At 37.0% G+C, this 16,799-nt stretch overlaps 1 protein-coding gene across 6 annotated transcripts in view; it reads right to left on the bottom strand.

The window, feature by feature from the left end:
- The window catches only part of CDK14 (cyclin dependent kinase 14), a 342,956-nt gene that overhangs the window by 154,155 nt on the left and 172,002 nt on the right, over positions 1-16,799 (bottom strand). For all 6 annotated transcript variants that reach the window (XM_015618267.3, XM_033511841.1, XM_015618268.3 and 3 more), the window contains 2 exons: positions 11,173-11,293; positions 579-672 (listed from right to left, as the gene is read on the bottom strand). In XM_015618267.3, the coding sequence (XP_015473753.1) occupies positions 579-672; positions 11,173-11,293 (215 nt within the window). The remainder of the gene's footprint in view (positions 1-578; positions 673-11,172; positions 11,294-16,799) is intronic.

Genomic DNA, 16,799 nt, shown 5'->3' with positions numbered 1-16,799 from the left:
CCTGGGTAGAAAAATGTATAAATTATCATTATGCTTGACTCAAATTACCTTCTCTTTCACTCCCAATATAGATGTGTCAGCAGTGCCTTTGAGCAAACTGCATGAAGACCCTAACCAGGCTGCAGAAGCAGTAGTCAAGGACCCCTGCTGAATCTAAGCATGATTTCAGAATTCCTATTCTGTTTCTCACATCACTTCCTATCTTACTTTTCTTTTATATATCTATGTAACAAAAAAATACTTGGCATTAACACTACAGTATTAGTAGAATATTAATAAGGCCATCCAGAGCTGTCCTCTGCAGAGCAAGGATGACAAACTGGCTGGATTTCCATTGCCTTACATTTGGAAAGCTTTTCCACAATTGCATAAACCTCTTTGTTGTTTTTTTTTTTTTTTAAATAAAAAAGGTGAAAAAAATTAGAACTTTTTTCATAAAATACATCAAGTAAACTGTAACTTGTGGACTGGGCTTCTGATCCTTGGCTCTATCAATAAGTTAATTCCTAACACAAAGAAATATGTGAACATTTATCAATTGATCCTTTGTTGTCTTACTTCAGCAATAAAGAACTCACCAGAAATATCCTTTCGAGTTGATCTTGAATGTCTTTCATTCCTGGAAAAGCAGCAACACCTTGAATCATTTCTACAAAGATACAACCAACTCCCCTACAAAAGAAAAAAAAAAGAAAAAAAAAAGAAAAAAAAAAAAAAAAAAAAAAAAAAAAAAAAAAAAAAAAAAAGACAAGTTTAGAAAGATTTCTTATGGACCAAAAAGCCAACAACAATGCTTTTGTAACAACCAGCATTTAAATATTTTTTATTTTAATTGATGCCAAGTGGAAGGACAGGCATGTGCATTTGCTAAAATCAGTGTCTACACATGAACATTTCTCAGGTGTTTGAAGAAAGGTGTAGAGGTAGCAGGAATATGGTTGGTGGGTGTTGAGACCAGTAAAGGCACTGCTTTCATTTCTGTGTTAGGGCTTCCTTAACAGAATAGCCATGCTCCCAAAGAAACTCTGGAGATGTGGGAATGGCAGTGAGGGAGCATCCTTGGGAGAAGCTGAATGGGGACAGACTGATGACATGAAAGCACACTTAGCATAGGAGGAAAAGGTGAGTAAAAAGGAAAAGGGCACATGGCTGCTCACAGCCACTGAACTTAGCTACTGCCCAAAGGCTGGTAACCTGGGGGATGTACTTGCTTGGACTTTCTTCTCCCCTCTTCCAGCATAAATGAAAGAAGCTCAAAGCCCATAGCTGCTGACCCCATTCCCCAGGAGCTCTGGCTGAGAGGTCCTGCAATGGGCTGAGAAGCCATGGGCTCCCTCCTCTCCCCAAAGCAGCCACCTCCTTTACAGCTCCTGCCCTTGGTGTCCCACACAGCCTACTTCACACGAGTCCTCCTCATCCCACCGAGTTAAGCCAGTGGCAGAAGTACTGGGAAATCAGATGGTAAAAATATCTGAGGCACACTAACTACAGCACAAAGAATACATTCTCAAAGGTTGAGAAAAGCTTCTTGTGACTCTGTCTCAAATTCCAAATAACCTGTAAACTCCTGCATCTCAAAAGGCAAGCAAATTACAAACTTGCACTCGTATCTTTTCTGGATGAAAACAGCTCAAGAGTTGCTTGTTCTCTCAGCAAAAATAATTTTAAGAGAAAACATCCCTCTTGGCTATCAACAGGATGCAGAATTTGATGATACTGTTAAACTTCTTCAATTGCATTTTTCTCCATACATTTTCCTCCAACTTTCATATGCAAATACCCACGGATGCTGTACAACCACGTCTAAGCAACCACACAAAATTACTCTTCACTCAAAGTAATAACATGTTTAAATCCCCAAAATACGTATCAAAATGAACTAAGATTTTGCAACACTAACTACCAGCACCACCTCCCCCTAAAACTGAGCGTTTTGTTTCTGTGTCAGAAAAATCCCAGCAATAACCTCTAATTTAACTTTGTTTTTAGAAGTAAATTATTTGGAATGCAGTAATTATATACCTTTTCATGGCTTATGCACCATGATGATGCATTCAGAAAGCAGCCTTTCATTTTAGGATTTGTGTGCATATATTGGTGAGGAAGTGGTTCTAGAATAAAACAGCTTAATGAAAACAGGTTTCATATTTTCATTAAAACTGGAGCTGAGGACTTACAGGTACCACTTAACTAAAAGTATCAGCAAATAACCTTTGCTTACTCATCTCTCAGGCTTTGACAAATACCCAATAATGAATACAGGACAATGAGGATTGACAGTCAAATTTCTGAAGAGGAAAACTGAAATATACATGACCACTTTCTAATTCTACAATCCAGAGCATGGATACATTAAATAAAGCTTCTCATTGGCACAGAAAAGTGGAAGAAAACTTCAGAAAGCACAGTTGCAGTCAAATTTTAGAATGAATCAGGTGTTTATAAACAAGAGGTTAAAATTTATGTTCCATATGCTTCTGCTGGTTACCAAATGAACTGAATTGATTAAACTGCCATTCATCATTTAGTCTGGTTAGTGCTTCATTAGGCACAGATAGGCACAATATATCTTAGTCAAATACTTATAAACAGTACCAGCATCTCAGGCAAGGAAAAAAATCAAGATTTTAGCCAGGACCCATTTATTCAATATGAGAAATAAAAGAACTGAACTTAGACTAAAGAAAAGAGGATCCCAGTGCTATTCTTGCAACCAGAAAACAGGCATTTGATTAAACCAACATATCACTTGAGAGCCTATACAAATCTGCAGAGAATCTTCATCTAGCTGTTTGAACAGAAATGCAGTAAGGCACCAGAAAGATTTTGCCAAATTTTGTACTATTTTACATTATTTATAAATTTGTCCACATTTAGTGTTTCTGACACAAGTATAAGCAAAAAAAAAAAAATAAAAAAAAAAATAATCAAGAACAGCAAACAAAACTGAAGAAAAATTTCCTGCTTGGAAAGCAGAATCCTATTACATGTCTTGGACGCTTGTGCAGCCTAAAATTCCATTTAGTCACAAGCAGGAATAAAAGAGTACTGGAGTTCAACAAACACCTAATACAAAAATCAAAAGGATATTAGCATCACTGGGGAGAGAAATATAAGCAACCTTCAAGATTTGAACTGGAAGACTGTTGTTCCCTCCAGCCCACTTGAAAATTAAGCTTATGAGCAGTTTCAGAGGTTATAGTGTTCAGCACATCGACCAGTAAGTCAATAGAAAGAGAAGTTTAAATGAATACTAAAAAAAGGGAAAACGGCAATACAGAAAAAGTATGACATTGAACGAGGAAATGGATAGGAAAGACCCAGAAAGCCATAACAGCACATAAAGGCTTGAAGATGGACAGTATTTTAGATGTCATAGTGGTATTGGTGAATTTCAGGATCACGGTAAGCAGAAATTTGACTCTGTAACAGGATCCCTGCACTGCTAAGTGTACACACTGAAAATGAGAAAAGAAATAAAGCCTCTACAAGACCTTGAAATTTTGTCTTGTTTTTGTAGACCTCACAAAATTTTAAACAGTTTAGAGATGCTTTTGAACAAAGGAAAAACTATTATCATATCAGAAGAACTGGGTTTTGAGGAAAAATTAAGAAAATTACGTCATTCTTGGCTACAAAAAACCCAAGGGACAAGGGAGAATGTGATGACTCTGTATTTAAAATTATGCAAAATGAAGGACAGGGAAGAACTGATTAAGATTTTAATGGTTCCCAGAATAGTAGGTAGATCCAAAAGAGTATAACTAGAAATAGCAGAATGCCTTTAGGAAATAAAAATTTTAGGGTGAGTGTTAGGGAAATAAAATTAATAATTGTGCTATACCCCAGCCTCCCAATGGACTTGAAGCCCAGTTACAGCCAAGTAAAACTAAACAAGTTGAAATACTTTAGAATATTCCTCAGGAAACAGACTTGCATTAACAGTAGAATGGATAAGATGATCTCACCCATCACTCCCAGCTCTAGTTTCTGTGATACAAAGGTCACTTCTTAAAATATGAAAGAGGCTTTAAGGTGCATGCATCTCCAAGGGTATGTTATTTAAGTAAGTTAGTGTACGTTCAGCATACAATGACATTTTCAGGAAGCACTTAATAAATAATTTTTGACAAAAGAATATTGCCTTAACAAATTTAACAACCATTTTGGTGTATTCAGTTTGGATTTTCCTACTCTCTTTATAGGACTTCTGAGTTTGGATAAATAAGCCAAATGCTGCAATGTTGTTCAGAGATCTTTCCAATGTAATGGCATAGAATAAACCTGCAAAATAAAAGTGACAGCCATTTAATGCTGAAATGGGTGGTTTACTCTCTGATGACCAAAAGCATGACTAAACCTATTGCTATATTGATGAGACCATACATGGCCATGCCATCTAATATTGCTCTTCTATTGTCCTGCTTAATTTCCTGGGACTCTGGCTGTCACTGTACAGCCTTACACAGAGTAAGAGTTACTAGCACTGCTGAATGGCTTCTCTTGCAGTTGAATTGACATAGTAAATGAGCCTGTAAAAATGAAATTGAATGCCTCAGGAACCTACTTTTTTGGGTTTTTTTTTTGTTTTGTTTTTTTTCCGCACAGCTTTTATAATTCAGAAGGGTATTCCCTTAAAATTAACTTGCTTAGTGGTGGATTGGTTTTATGTGGCTTAGGGACTCACATTACTGTCTCTGTGTAACAAAGATCCTTATTGCTACAAGAATCTCCAGCATATCTGTACTTGAATACTGTAAAACAAAAAAACCATAACACTTTCGGTAAGGCATAAAATATAAAAGATTATAAGGGATGGTTCCTTCAGTTAATATTACAACTTATCTTGATGGAGCCATAAAAGAGAATACAGACACACTCCAGAATGAGGAGCTGTTTCCAAACCAAGTTTTAGTTTATCCTTATATCAGATATATAAAAACCCTATATTCTTACTATATATGTTTTAAAGTGTTGAATGTTCTGCTTTGAACAGATTTGTGGCAGGCTCAGTGCAGGTGATAATATTCAGCATGGCCTTTGCAGTGAAAACCTATGCTGGATCTTCACATAATATTTTTATCTGGTCAGTAAGCCTGTTTTCTGTGTGCAGGGTTCGGCTTCAGAGGGGGAAGGCATTTTATGAAAGCCAAGTAATTCCTTTCAGCAATTCCCTGCTGAGATTTCTGAAATTCAAAGGAACAACAGAGCTTTCATTCAAGTTTCTCAAACTACATACTGTAATGTTAAATGTATCAGAATTAAAAAGCAAACAGACAAACAAATAAAAACACAAACAAAACCCCACAAAAGCTATACACATTCCCCTTCAAAATCCTGCTGCTCTACTTTTTTATGGATTTGTCACCAAGATGTAATACTGGAACATCTTCCATAAAAACCTACTAATATACATGGCTGTAAGGGCAAAGAGATTTTTATCTTGTCTGATTTATTCAGGAAAACAAAGGTCATGTTCTTTTATCATCCTGGTTATGAACACAATGAAAACAAATTTTGAGGAAAAAGGAATGTAAAGCAAGGAACTTTTTTCCCCTTAGCTGACAAAAATCTGATTTATTTCTACTGCAGCAGACTGCCAGAATACCCACAAATGTTGAAGTTGGTTGGAATTTGTCTTTCATGACCATTACTCTTTGACATATAAGAAATAACATCTAATGGCCAAAACAGTCTGATAAAAATACACTGGCAATAAGGCGAACAGCAGTTCTCACATGAGATGTAATGAGTGAATCAAAATTTCCCTTTCATGATGACAAAAAACATTAAAATTTGTGCAGGAAGCATATGCAGTGAATGAAAACTAATTTACTTGAGAGCATAATAGCTCAAGGTATTTCTTTACAGTCAGACTTGAAGTAATTGTAATTACAAGGGAATGGAGCAGTCATGTTCTTGTGTGTGTCACTGAATACCTAGAGATAAAAGTTCCAGATTTTTTTTTTTGCTTTGTAGCAGAATCTGTTCATATGGAGTTTCTGTATTAAGAAATACTATATTCATGAAGGATTAAAATCTACATGAACCCTTCTTGTGGGATTCTTTCTATTGGACTCACTCATTCTGTAAAAGCAGAGCCAAAATAAGCTCAAGAAAACACTCCTCAAACTTGAGGAACACTTTGCCAGGAGACACTTTCTTGTTGAACATGTACCTCCTGGTTTTCTTTTCTGCATTCATATACTTTTATAATGTACTTTCTTTGCACACATGAAACATATTTCTAGCAATGAAAAAGTAACAGCAAATCTGATGCTGCAAATGGATAAAAGCAGTTTTCAGATAGGAACTGAAATGCCCTTCCCCTAACTACAGACCCAGACAGTTCCTCACTTCCTGACACACAGCATTTCTATTAATCTGAGCCTGTAGAATTTCCCAATCAAAAGCTAATTCAGGTGATAAAATTTTTGAAGAACTCACTGACAGCAAGCAAACTTTAATTAACAATACCTTTATAGTTACTGCAATATTACCTTAATACCCTAATCCTACACATTAACATCTCTTTGGAGTGGAAGTTATAATCCTGAGGAACATCAAGGGCAAGAGAACTAATTTTCCCTACGATGTTTTCTCTCTCAGGCCTCAAGAGGTATTTCTTCAGGGCATACTGGGACTACTGCTCTCACATTTCTCTCACTACAAACCATTTACAGGAGACACAGGATAAAGATGCCTTTGTAATATCCCCCATGTAAAAAACATCATTTGGTGCATCTGTGTCTAAGACAAAATCCATTTCTATGTAATGAGTGTCTTAATTATGGTTGCAGGTCAAATATCCACTAAAGCATGCATAGAATTACAGTGAGCACTCAAATACACACTCATAGCAGGCTATGTGTGAAAACTGGTGTGTTCCCACTTACCATTTATTTTTCTAATAATAGGATAGAGAAACTCCATATGAACAGGTTTCCCTAAATTAAGCTCGGATTTGAAATCATGTATAACAACCCAGATGTAACACAGTTAAATAAGAGTGATTTAAGAAGCAATTTTGTAACATTTTACTGGCCTCGTTTTAATTTATTTCTTCCACAGTACTAAACATAGTTGATGCTAGTTAATGAAAATTAATTTAAAATATATTCCAGCCCATAGCTGCTTAGGTTACCTCTACTGTGACTAAAAGTGTATTTTTTTTTATAAACAAAACAACAGAATATGCAAAAAAATTGCCAGCTGTTAGCAAATGCAGCTTAAAGCCAGCTGTACTTCAAAATAAAATATCCCTAGTGACTTCTTGATGTAAGCAACCCAGATGCAGCAGCAGCACATGCATTACCAGAATCAAATGGATTTAACAGCCTGTTTAAATTGCTTCATTTACTAATATTATATTCCTTCTGTAAGGAACAAATAAAATAGGTTAATTTAGGGATTCTTTCCCTATGTTTCTGTGTTACTTATATATGGGTTTTAGTAATCCATAAACCCTTTATGTGTTGAAGCCTATTTTCCTTGCATTGACTTTCAAAGGACTGTAAAATTCAAGGATTAGGACAAGTTACACCAGAGGCAATGCAAAACCATTTTCCTAGCTACTAGTAAGTCCTCATCAAGAGGGAGTAAAAAAAAATAAGCTATATCAAAGGTTATCACAACTCTTTGATGCAGCGGTGGGTAGTATAATACATTCACATAATGCTGCTGTATCAAACACTGTCAGCAGTAAATCACAAAGCCTGACACACTGATTTCCATCACCAGCCTGACACCACTATTGCATGTACATCTTCATTAATATTATTTTATTGCCAGCGGCTATTTAAAAAAGAATGCAGGAGAATGTAACATTGCATGTGGATCATTAGCTTTTAGTTACTATTCTAATTCTCTACACCAGCAAATGAAGTGTAAAAATAGCCTGCAGCCTCTGCCACCTGCTTCGCAGCCACTGCCCAGTGGTTAATATTTGGAACTCTTTTTTCATGCAGCTGGTCTTCTACTCTGTTGGAGCCTCACTTTCTGTTCCCAGGGAGCCACCATGAAATGTCATTTATCATGGCTATAGAAAAAGCCCTGTGACTTTATTTTTTTTTTCTTTTCTCTAGATAGAGGAAACAGCTGTGCTTCCTACCTTAACATTATTTAAATATTTAGTGAAGTGGCTGCCTAGTTTTGTCATCATGTAGATCATCAATAACGACACAGGAGAGCACACACTATCTGCCATAAGGACATAATGCCAGTAATTGCATAAAAATGCTAATGCTACAAACACACTTTTGATAACAAATTACCAAATTATCTTGGAATCTGATGGTAGACAGGTTCCTCCATGTCTCCCTTCCTCCCACTCTGGGAAGCCACTAAATGGCTTTAATGTAATTATGGCTCAGCTCTGTACCAGCATTGTGTAAGCTCAGCCCCAAGGCTGCCTGTGCTCCGCTGTCAGATGTGCCAAGTAAGCAGAAGTGACCTCAGCACACAGCTACACCTCTCACAATCAAACTGCAAGTGCTGTCTCAGACAATCCAGAAAAGCAGAGGAGTAAAAATCTAAAGCTCTTCTGTCCCACACAGTACACACTTGCTCTCATCTGATTTCTGATGCGGCAGAGGCCGAGCACAAATTGCTGCCATGTGAAAGAAACTGTATTACTAAGCTCCTTTTTCCTAAGCCCTTCATAGTTCCTCAGTTTGTACAGGGCAGAAAAATATTGTAAGGGCTACAAACTGAGTATGAGAGGAATAGGACATTGTTTTTCATCTGAAACAGAACACACCACCTCTGACCCCCTGAGCACCTGGATATTTTTTAGGCCTTTATAAAATGGTCTCTGCAAAAGAACATAATTTATTGATATCATTGAAGATGCAACTATTGTGTTCTTCCCCAATACTTGAGTCATTCTTGTCAGAAAACAAAATAATGACCTGGATTGCTGAAGCAGCAATTTAAGTCCTTCCTTGATCTTCCCTGCTGCCTTTTAACTTGAATACAAACATATGATTATGAAGGACATGCTCAGTCTGCAGGTATAGTAATTTTTAAATGTTTTTCATTAGCTACATGACTTATCTTTACTACAGGAACACCACATATTTTGACTGGACCTTCTAACAGCTCTTTTACTAAAATCATCATTGGGGAAAGTAAAAAGATCTATTTTTGACAAGCTGTTGAACTTTGGAGAGAACCACTTTTATTTGTGGAAAAATTTTCAGCAATAATAAAAAATGTTTGAAAATCCTTTGTTCAGTTTCACAGTTCAGTGGTTTTTAAGTTGGGAAAAGTTAGAAAAATAAATTTCCAATGTTGATTATAACTAAAAAAAAAGCAGCATTTTAAAGTGATTTTTGAGCAGTTTGCCCTATTAAAGCATTAAGAATTTTCTTTATGTGTTTCCACATATTCTCTGTAATTTACAAGTTGACTCATGTGTGTGCAGACATACATGAATATGTGTGACTCAAGAACCGAACCAATGTATAGGGAACTGTGAGAAGACGAACAGAAAGGACTATTTATCTCTCCCAGCTATTTCCATCCTCTGAAGAAGTTGTCTTGCCTCACCCCAAGCAAGCTGAGCTTCTTGCTGAAGGCATCCAAGGCATCCTCTTGGAAAAGAGGTGACTGTAAAACATCACGAGCAGATGGGCTGTAGAGATTGTATGTCAAGACACCAGGTTGAACCTGGTATTTAGGAAAACAGGACAGTTTTAGGATATATGAGAAACTGAGATGCAAAGGAAATTATTTTAAACCTCTGAGGTGGAGAATGGTCTGAGGGAAACCAGACAATTGATACAGAAGATGCTGCCTTTGTCTCTCTGGCACACTTGTAACATCAGTGTTCAATTCACATTTGGGGTTTTCTCACTTCCCTTTCTTACCTCTTGGCTCACCTTGCCTTAGAGCTCAAGGAACTGCAGCAGCCAGAGCCCAGTTACACTAAGCACTCACTTCAGTATTAGATATTCTAGTATTTATACTCTGTAACCCCTACACACCAAACAATCCTGTGATTTCTACATCATGTCTCCAGGAGTCAAGATTTTCAAGAAAACCTAAGCTTTCATCCTGTAATCTCCGATTTCAGCTACAGGACTAAACACAACCTCATGTTTAGTTCCTTTCCCCAACAAAAAAAGAATCAATTCTACATGTTCAGTTTCAATATTACACTAAAAGATTACCTTAAAAATATTATTCACACACCATATGAAAACATAAGGTGCTTTTAACCTTATCTTACAGTTACCTCTAGATTTTATATAAGCATAATTTTAACTTTGGTTTGCCTGTGTTAAAGAAAGATATTTCAGTGAACAGCAAAAAAATTACTGTATTTTTCTGAAAATTCCTCAGTATAATTTTTCCTCAAACGAATGGGTTGTAAAGGTTTAAAAAGTCAAACATGCATTAAAAAGCCAAACCCAAGCCAACCAAACAACCAAAAAAAACCTCACAGCAAACAAGCAACCAAAGAAAACAAAACCCAAACATCCCAGAGCATCTTCCTTTCTTTGTAAGAAAGAGGTTTTTTTTCCATATTTCAGAATTTGTACAGATTACAGAGATCCTGTCACCTCAAAACCTACAGAATAAACAAAGAACATCCAGCTTGGTTTTTAATAGTCAAAACCCAAAATACTTTCTTGGTTCCTTGTTCAACACAGCACTAAATGATGTCATCAAAAATGAGCAAGGTGATACATATTATACAAATCAAACTACTCTTCTAAACCTGCAAGTCTAAATAAAATCTGTAGCTTTGAAAGAAAGCTATTCAACAATATTTACTGCTACCAGACACAGTAGATGAAGAACTGAGGTTTTATGCTCAGAAGAGAACCAGAGAATTCTGGTTTGCTCCTTGCTACAAGCGGGCATGGTGAAAGTCTATCTTTTGCAAAACAAGTGTCATATCCTACAGAAGCACCACACTAAGACTCCAAAAGCCAGACTGCAGTCTCTTGCAAAGCACCACTGGGTGCTGTGTCAGCAGCTGGTAGCAGCTGCCAGCCCGTGAGGTGGCAGGAGGGGGTTCTTTTAGAGAGGTACTGTATGAGCCACACATACCACTACACACGTGTTTTTTAACCTGTACCAATGATCTCACTACATTCTTGGTTTACACAACTGAAAAAACCAAGAGCTAAAGCATCTACATAGGGTCTTGTCATCTACACTTACCACATGTCAAGGCAGGTGGAGTACTCTGTTGATCCCAGAAGGACATCTGGAGGCCTGTACCACAGGGTTACCACTTCATTGGAATATGTATGACTAGGAACTGATTTAGCTCTTGCAAGACCTGTGGGGTAAACACAAATAAATTCATGTAAACAAAGCAAAGAAATAGTTTGGTGTACAGTTACATTCTAAAAGTATATATGAGCATGTGTCACATAATGTGACAGGCGTGTTGCAAGAGTATTTCTCTTCTAGAACTGGAGTATTTTACTTAATGGTAGCATCTATCATTAAGTAACCTGGCCAAACAGAACTGTGAATATTGTGAAAGTATAATAAAATATGTTTTCCATAATGACAACCACAGGCCCAGGAGAGATGCAAAGATATACTGTGGTATACCTATATAAAAGACAAAAAAACAAAGATTTTAATTGCCATTAGCTGCTCATCCTGAGACATGAATAGTTTTCCATTTCAGTGTTATTTATAAAAAGAAAATGAAAAGGAAACTCCCAGACAAATGATGCCACAGATGAGATTTGGTTTCTTAGGAAAGCCTAGGAAACCTTCAACAGCTTACACTGCAAAGCCCAGCCTGCTTATTCAAGTTTACTTTAGAAAGCTGTAGACACACTTACACATTTCCATTCAAATAAATATTAATATTGCAGCAATACAGCAGAAAATGATATGTGAAAAATTCCTCTCTCTCAAGAATTGAGTATTGGCAGTGCTCCGATTTCAGAAATCATTTCAATAAAATCTGTGGCCTACTAAAGATATAATATTTACAATTATTGTCTTTTAAGCTTGTCAGTCATTTAAAATAATTCAGATTACTACACAAGCTATGTAAAAGAGAGATCATCATATGCTAAACTGAGAAGTTTACAAGTATATTTCTCCTACAGAGGACTCTCTCCTCCACAAAATGGAAAAAGATCTTCAGGGCTAAGGTGACTTTTCCTCTATGGGCCTGCAAGTGTTTTTGCCAAATTATCTGATCCTAGCTACTGTCTTGAGAACATCCTCTTTCCTTCTGGGAACAGTGGACATGCACAAGTAATGGAAATCAGGAGAACACAGTACTGGGTGCTTTTTTGGGTCTTCCTGAACTACTGGCTTCCTTTCAGAAAACAAATGGAATTACTATAACAGAAGGTCATGTTTTATACCTTAGAGAAACAAAGAAGGGAAGTCATACATTTAGAAAGAAATAAGCAACATGAGAATTCCCAAAAGAGCGCAGAAGAGAGTCCTTTGCCCCTTTCTTCTTAATACACTAGAAAAGCTATTTATGAACATTTACTGTCAGTGAATACATCTTCATAGCAATGATGGCCAATTTTGCCAGCAGATTGCATTATCAGCTGATTATAGCAATTAGACCAGTGTAGGGGAATAATTTGAATTGTGTACCATGATCTCTTCCTTTAAAAATTACATTTGAAACATGAATACCTAATTTTTAAATTTGCAGACCTCCATTTCTTTAAGGTGTGTGCACTTGTCCATCAGCTTGATGAGCAAAGACAGCCCAGGGTTGGACAGGTACAGCCCCAAAGAGACCAGAGAGGTCACACCATGTGCTCCACAGTGTCTCTGACTCCAGATTAAGGTTTTTGCTTCTAGGAAACCAGAAACTACCAACAGCACTAACTGGTGAGCAGTTCTTATTCCTGGCACACAGAACCATTAAGAAGCCTGAGTTTCTGTGAATCTGTATTCCATGTGACTAAACTGAAAAAGCATTCCTTGGATTGGTGGACATGGACCTACTACTATTAAACAATATAAAAATTATGAATGGCTTTGAGAAGTCTGGATGGTGAATGATTCCATCCTTTTTGCCTGTCTGAGCCTTCCCTATTAGTCTTGTCTGAGGAAGACTGAATTTGTTTGCAAATTCTAATCTCCTACCAAGCTTTCATGGGAGAAGAGGCCTAACCAAGTGGGGGAAAGGCTTCTTGAAGTAGCCACATCATGTATTTTGGGAAAAAACAGTCAAAAAATTTTAGAGCTTGTGGAATGACAGACAAACTCAAGTTTTCACGACACAAAGTCATTGATCCACACATTCCAGAAATCTCCCATGTAGAGAGAAATGAGTATACAAACTTGCCATACCAGAAATCATGTTGCAAATAACATCATAACCATGCTCACCAGCCAGCTTCTGCCACTTTACTGACAATGGGGCTTTGTAGGTGTTAGAGTCAGCCCAAGCATACCTTTCCTCCTCTCCTGTGACTGTTCAGTCTGGAACCAGTCCTCCCCTCCTGCTGGGAATGCCCCCCATGCTGTTTCCTCAATATATTGCTTCTAGATCTCCTCCACTTCTAATCCATCCCAGGTTAATAAAAATACACCTTATTTTCAAATAATGGCCCTTTTGGGGTAGTCCCAGCCTGCTGGACAGCTAAATGCCTTTCTTTAATCCATTCTTCACTCCCAAAACACTATCAAAGTTTCATTGGAGGTTGGCTGCTGCACCTGATTTCTCAGTTATTAGAGGATCATTAACGGAACTGAGAAACATTTAAACAAAATCTTAATTTGTAAAAGCAAGCTGAGGCTATACATTGGTATCAGACAGCACCACCAGGTTAAAAGTTATTCTAGTTTGAGTTAAACCATGTTTTAACTTGTGGCCAATTTGTTTCCTAGTTGGCCACATGCACTGCTTTGGAAAGTAAATGGAAAAATTGAGAACAGGAGTGAACAACCAAGATAAATATTTACAAAAGCTAAAATTTGGAAGTGGAAAATTTGGCACAGTCCCATTGTTCAGTCAGTCAGTCACTCCCCTTGTGCAGGATTGACAGGACCTGAATCAGGCTAATGCCTCAGAGGAGCTGCTTTCTCACAGAGAGAGAACAACCTTTGCTTTTTCTGAATAATTCTCTGCATAAAGAATGCATTTAGCAATAATGAACACATTCACTCAAAATTAATGCAAAAGTGTCTCACTGTGCATGAGATATGAAAAAAATACTCTCATCTTTCAGATATATTTACAATCTAAAAAGAATGCTATCAAAATATATATGTGAAACACCAAGACACTACATTTCTTGTTTTGATGGTCCTGATGCAAAGAGATGACAGTTACCAGCGTTTTTAAAGATATCCTTCTGCAAGAAAACTTGCTACATATTTTATACCCCTTTGCACATCCAAATATGCTTACTCATGCAAAATTTATTTAAGCACATCCTTCAAGTGAAAGAAAACTGAAGGGTAGGATTAATTAGCACAGCACGTTCGATCACTTTCTTTAAGGCTTCCCTGTCTGTTTCCATGGTTACACTACAGGAAGAATGACAATCTCATTTAAAAAAACTTATAAAAAAGCTTATGGGGGATCATCAAAACTTCAAACCTTAATGACCCATGTGCATAAAAGCCAAAAGGTAAGTGGTGGATCACCAGGTGAGTACACAATATTTACATATTGCTGCCTGAGCACTCTTTTAGCCTGGGAAGTTGGAGGAAGGCCCTCCTGACAGCCACTAAATCCCACTCCAGTTCCTGGGTCTTACAAAAGATAAAAAGGTCAACACATGTCCTGCTGTTGCATCCCTATTTTGAGAGAAGGAATCCAAGGATAATGCCCAGTTATTAAAATTAAGGCTGTCAGACCCACTGGGGAACTTGTGTATAATTATGGGAAGGACAGACACTGTTTAATGTTCTCCAGGCACTGACTTCTATGACCATTCTTTACCCAAAATGAAAGAAGAAATTGTTCTGATGCATTACATACTGCAAGGCTTGCACAACATCATCTAGCTGCTCTGTGGCACAAACCACAACTAAATTTTAACTCATTCATTAAACAGCAGCTCAGGATACCCTGGGAAGCCTGGTATTTAAAATACAGAGTGAATGATCTATGCCTAAGTATATTTTTATGTCCTTAACACAGAAAATCCCCTGCTGCCTCTTACTCTGAACTTAAAGAAAAAAAAACACCTTCCTTTTTAAGAAGAAATTTTCTTTCTTGGTAAACAAAATTGTCTCTGTTTCATCTGGCTGAATCTTAGACTCAGAGGATGTATCTGACTTTACCTAGGATCAGTTATTGACAAAACATATTGCACTGATTTATCACTGTAGTTTTTAAATTGTATTTGGCTTTTACAAGAGGCTGTAGCTACATCCAGACTTGAGACCTATCCAATACACACACCTTTGGCTACATGAGCACAAATATTAATATTTGATACCTCCCTAGCTGCAGGATAGCTTCCTGGTAAGCTTCATATGACAATCAGGAAGCCTTTGTTCACAGCAAATATGATTCTGCAAATGAGAAAACCAGTCACGTCTGCAAAAACAAAGGCTTACCAACCATGTGCATGGTTTCACTTTCTATTGTACCTCAAATGTGTTTATGATTGTATGTAATAAAAGCAGTTTATTATTTTGATTTAGATCTATTTAAAAAGGCTCTAGCAAGCATGCTAAAAAGTAAGGTGTTTTTCTTGTTGCTTTTTTTCATTCAGATTATTTATGCACTTCCTTTTTTAGCTTCCTGTTTTGTTTATTTAACAATTACTTAGTTTGAGGTAAATGGCTTATTGAACTATAAATATGAGTCAGTAATAATATTAAAATTTTGCTAATGTATTCTGTTGTAGATCATGAACTGTCAACTTAACCTATTTACTCAGCTACTTGTTTTCCAACAGATGCACATTTATTCGGTGAATACTTGAGTGACAACAAAAAATAAAAAAGTAAAATGGATGAAGACACTGTCACTGCTTCAGTGAAACAGTCAGCACTCTAACCCAGAAGCCAGGTCTTGGCAATCAAAAGTGTCCTGCAGCCTTTAAGTCCCTCTGAATGCATCTGTCTCCAACATGAAGCTTCACCAGAGCATCTGAGTTAAATTCCTCTCAGACAAGATAAATTACCTACAATAATCTATGTCCTGGTCCTAATATAGCCATTAGCTGGTGACAGTACTGTTCATTTATAAAAGTTACTCACAATCAGAGAGAGACTAATTAGGATCTCAAATTAGTATTCCCAAAATGCACTTGAGCAATGACTAGTCTTCCAAACTGGAGTGCAAGAGTCAGTTTTCAAGTGACAGAGAGAAGTAAGACAAAAGGCATGTGTGCCTCTCAGCCTGTCTGGTTTTTCCAGCTGTTATCAGCTGTTGTAATAAAAGATTATTTTTCCCCACAAGTCTTATCTCATGTATGTCTTCAGACAATCACTTACAGTAACACAGACGATAATTATTCCTGTCTGTGAATAGGACTCAACTGTCAGTTGACAAACACAAGCTACAGAATGAGGAGACACAGAAATACTTTTCCTGCTACCAGAAAGAATGACTGCAGCACTCATGAAAAGTGTTTGCCCATTTCCAACAGATCCAGCATCATCTTTTTCATTTTAACCTCTCTCCTCTGTCCCCTGTGCCTCCAAAAGGATCATAGGGAATAGAAAAAAAGGATACAAGAGAGAGCTCAGCTCTTGGTTGTATAAGATCCCTTTGGTTAATTTGTTTGAAAGCCATCATAGCTATAAAGCTATTTATTTCTTTGCTTTAAAATCCTTATGAATAATTTCTGATACATTTTGAAAAAAGGCACACTGATTTTGAA

The sequence above is a fragment of the Parus major genome, chromosome 2 (genome assembly GCF_001522545.3).
Source record: "Parus major isolate Abel chromosome 2, Parus_major1.1, whole genome shotgun sequence".
Taxonomy (NCBI): domain Eukaryota; kingdom Metazoa; phylum Chordata; class Aves; order Passeriformes; family Paridae; genus Parus; species Parus major.
The sequence above is the reverse complement of the archived record's forward strand: the minus strand, read 5'-3'. Positions and strand labels throughout refer to the sequence as shown.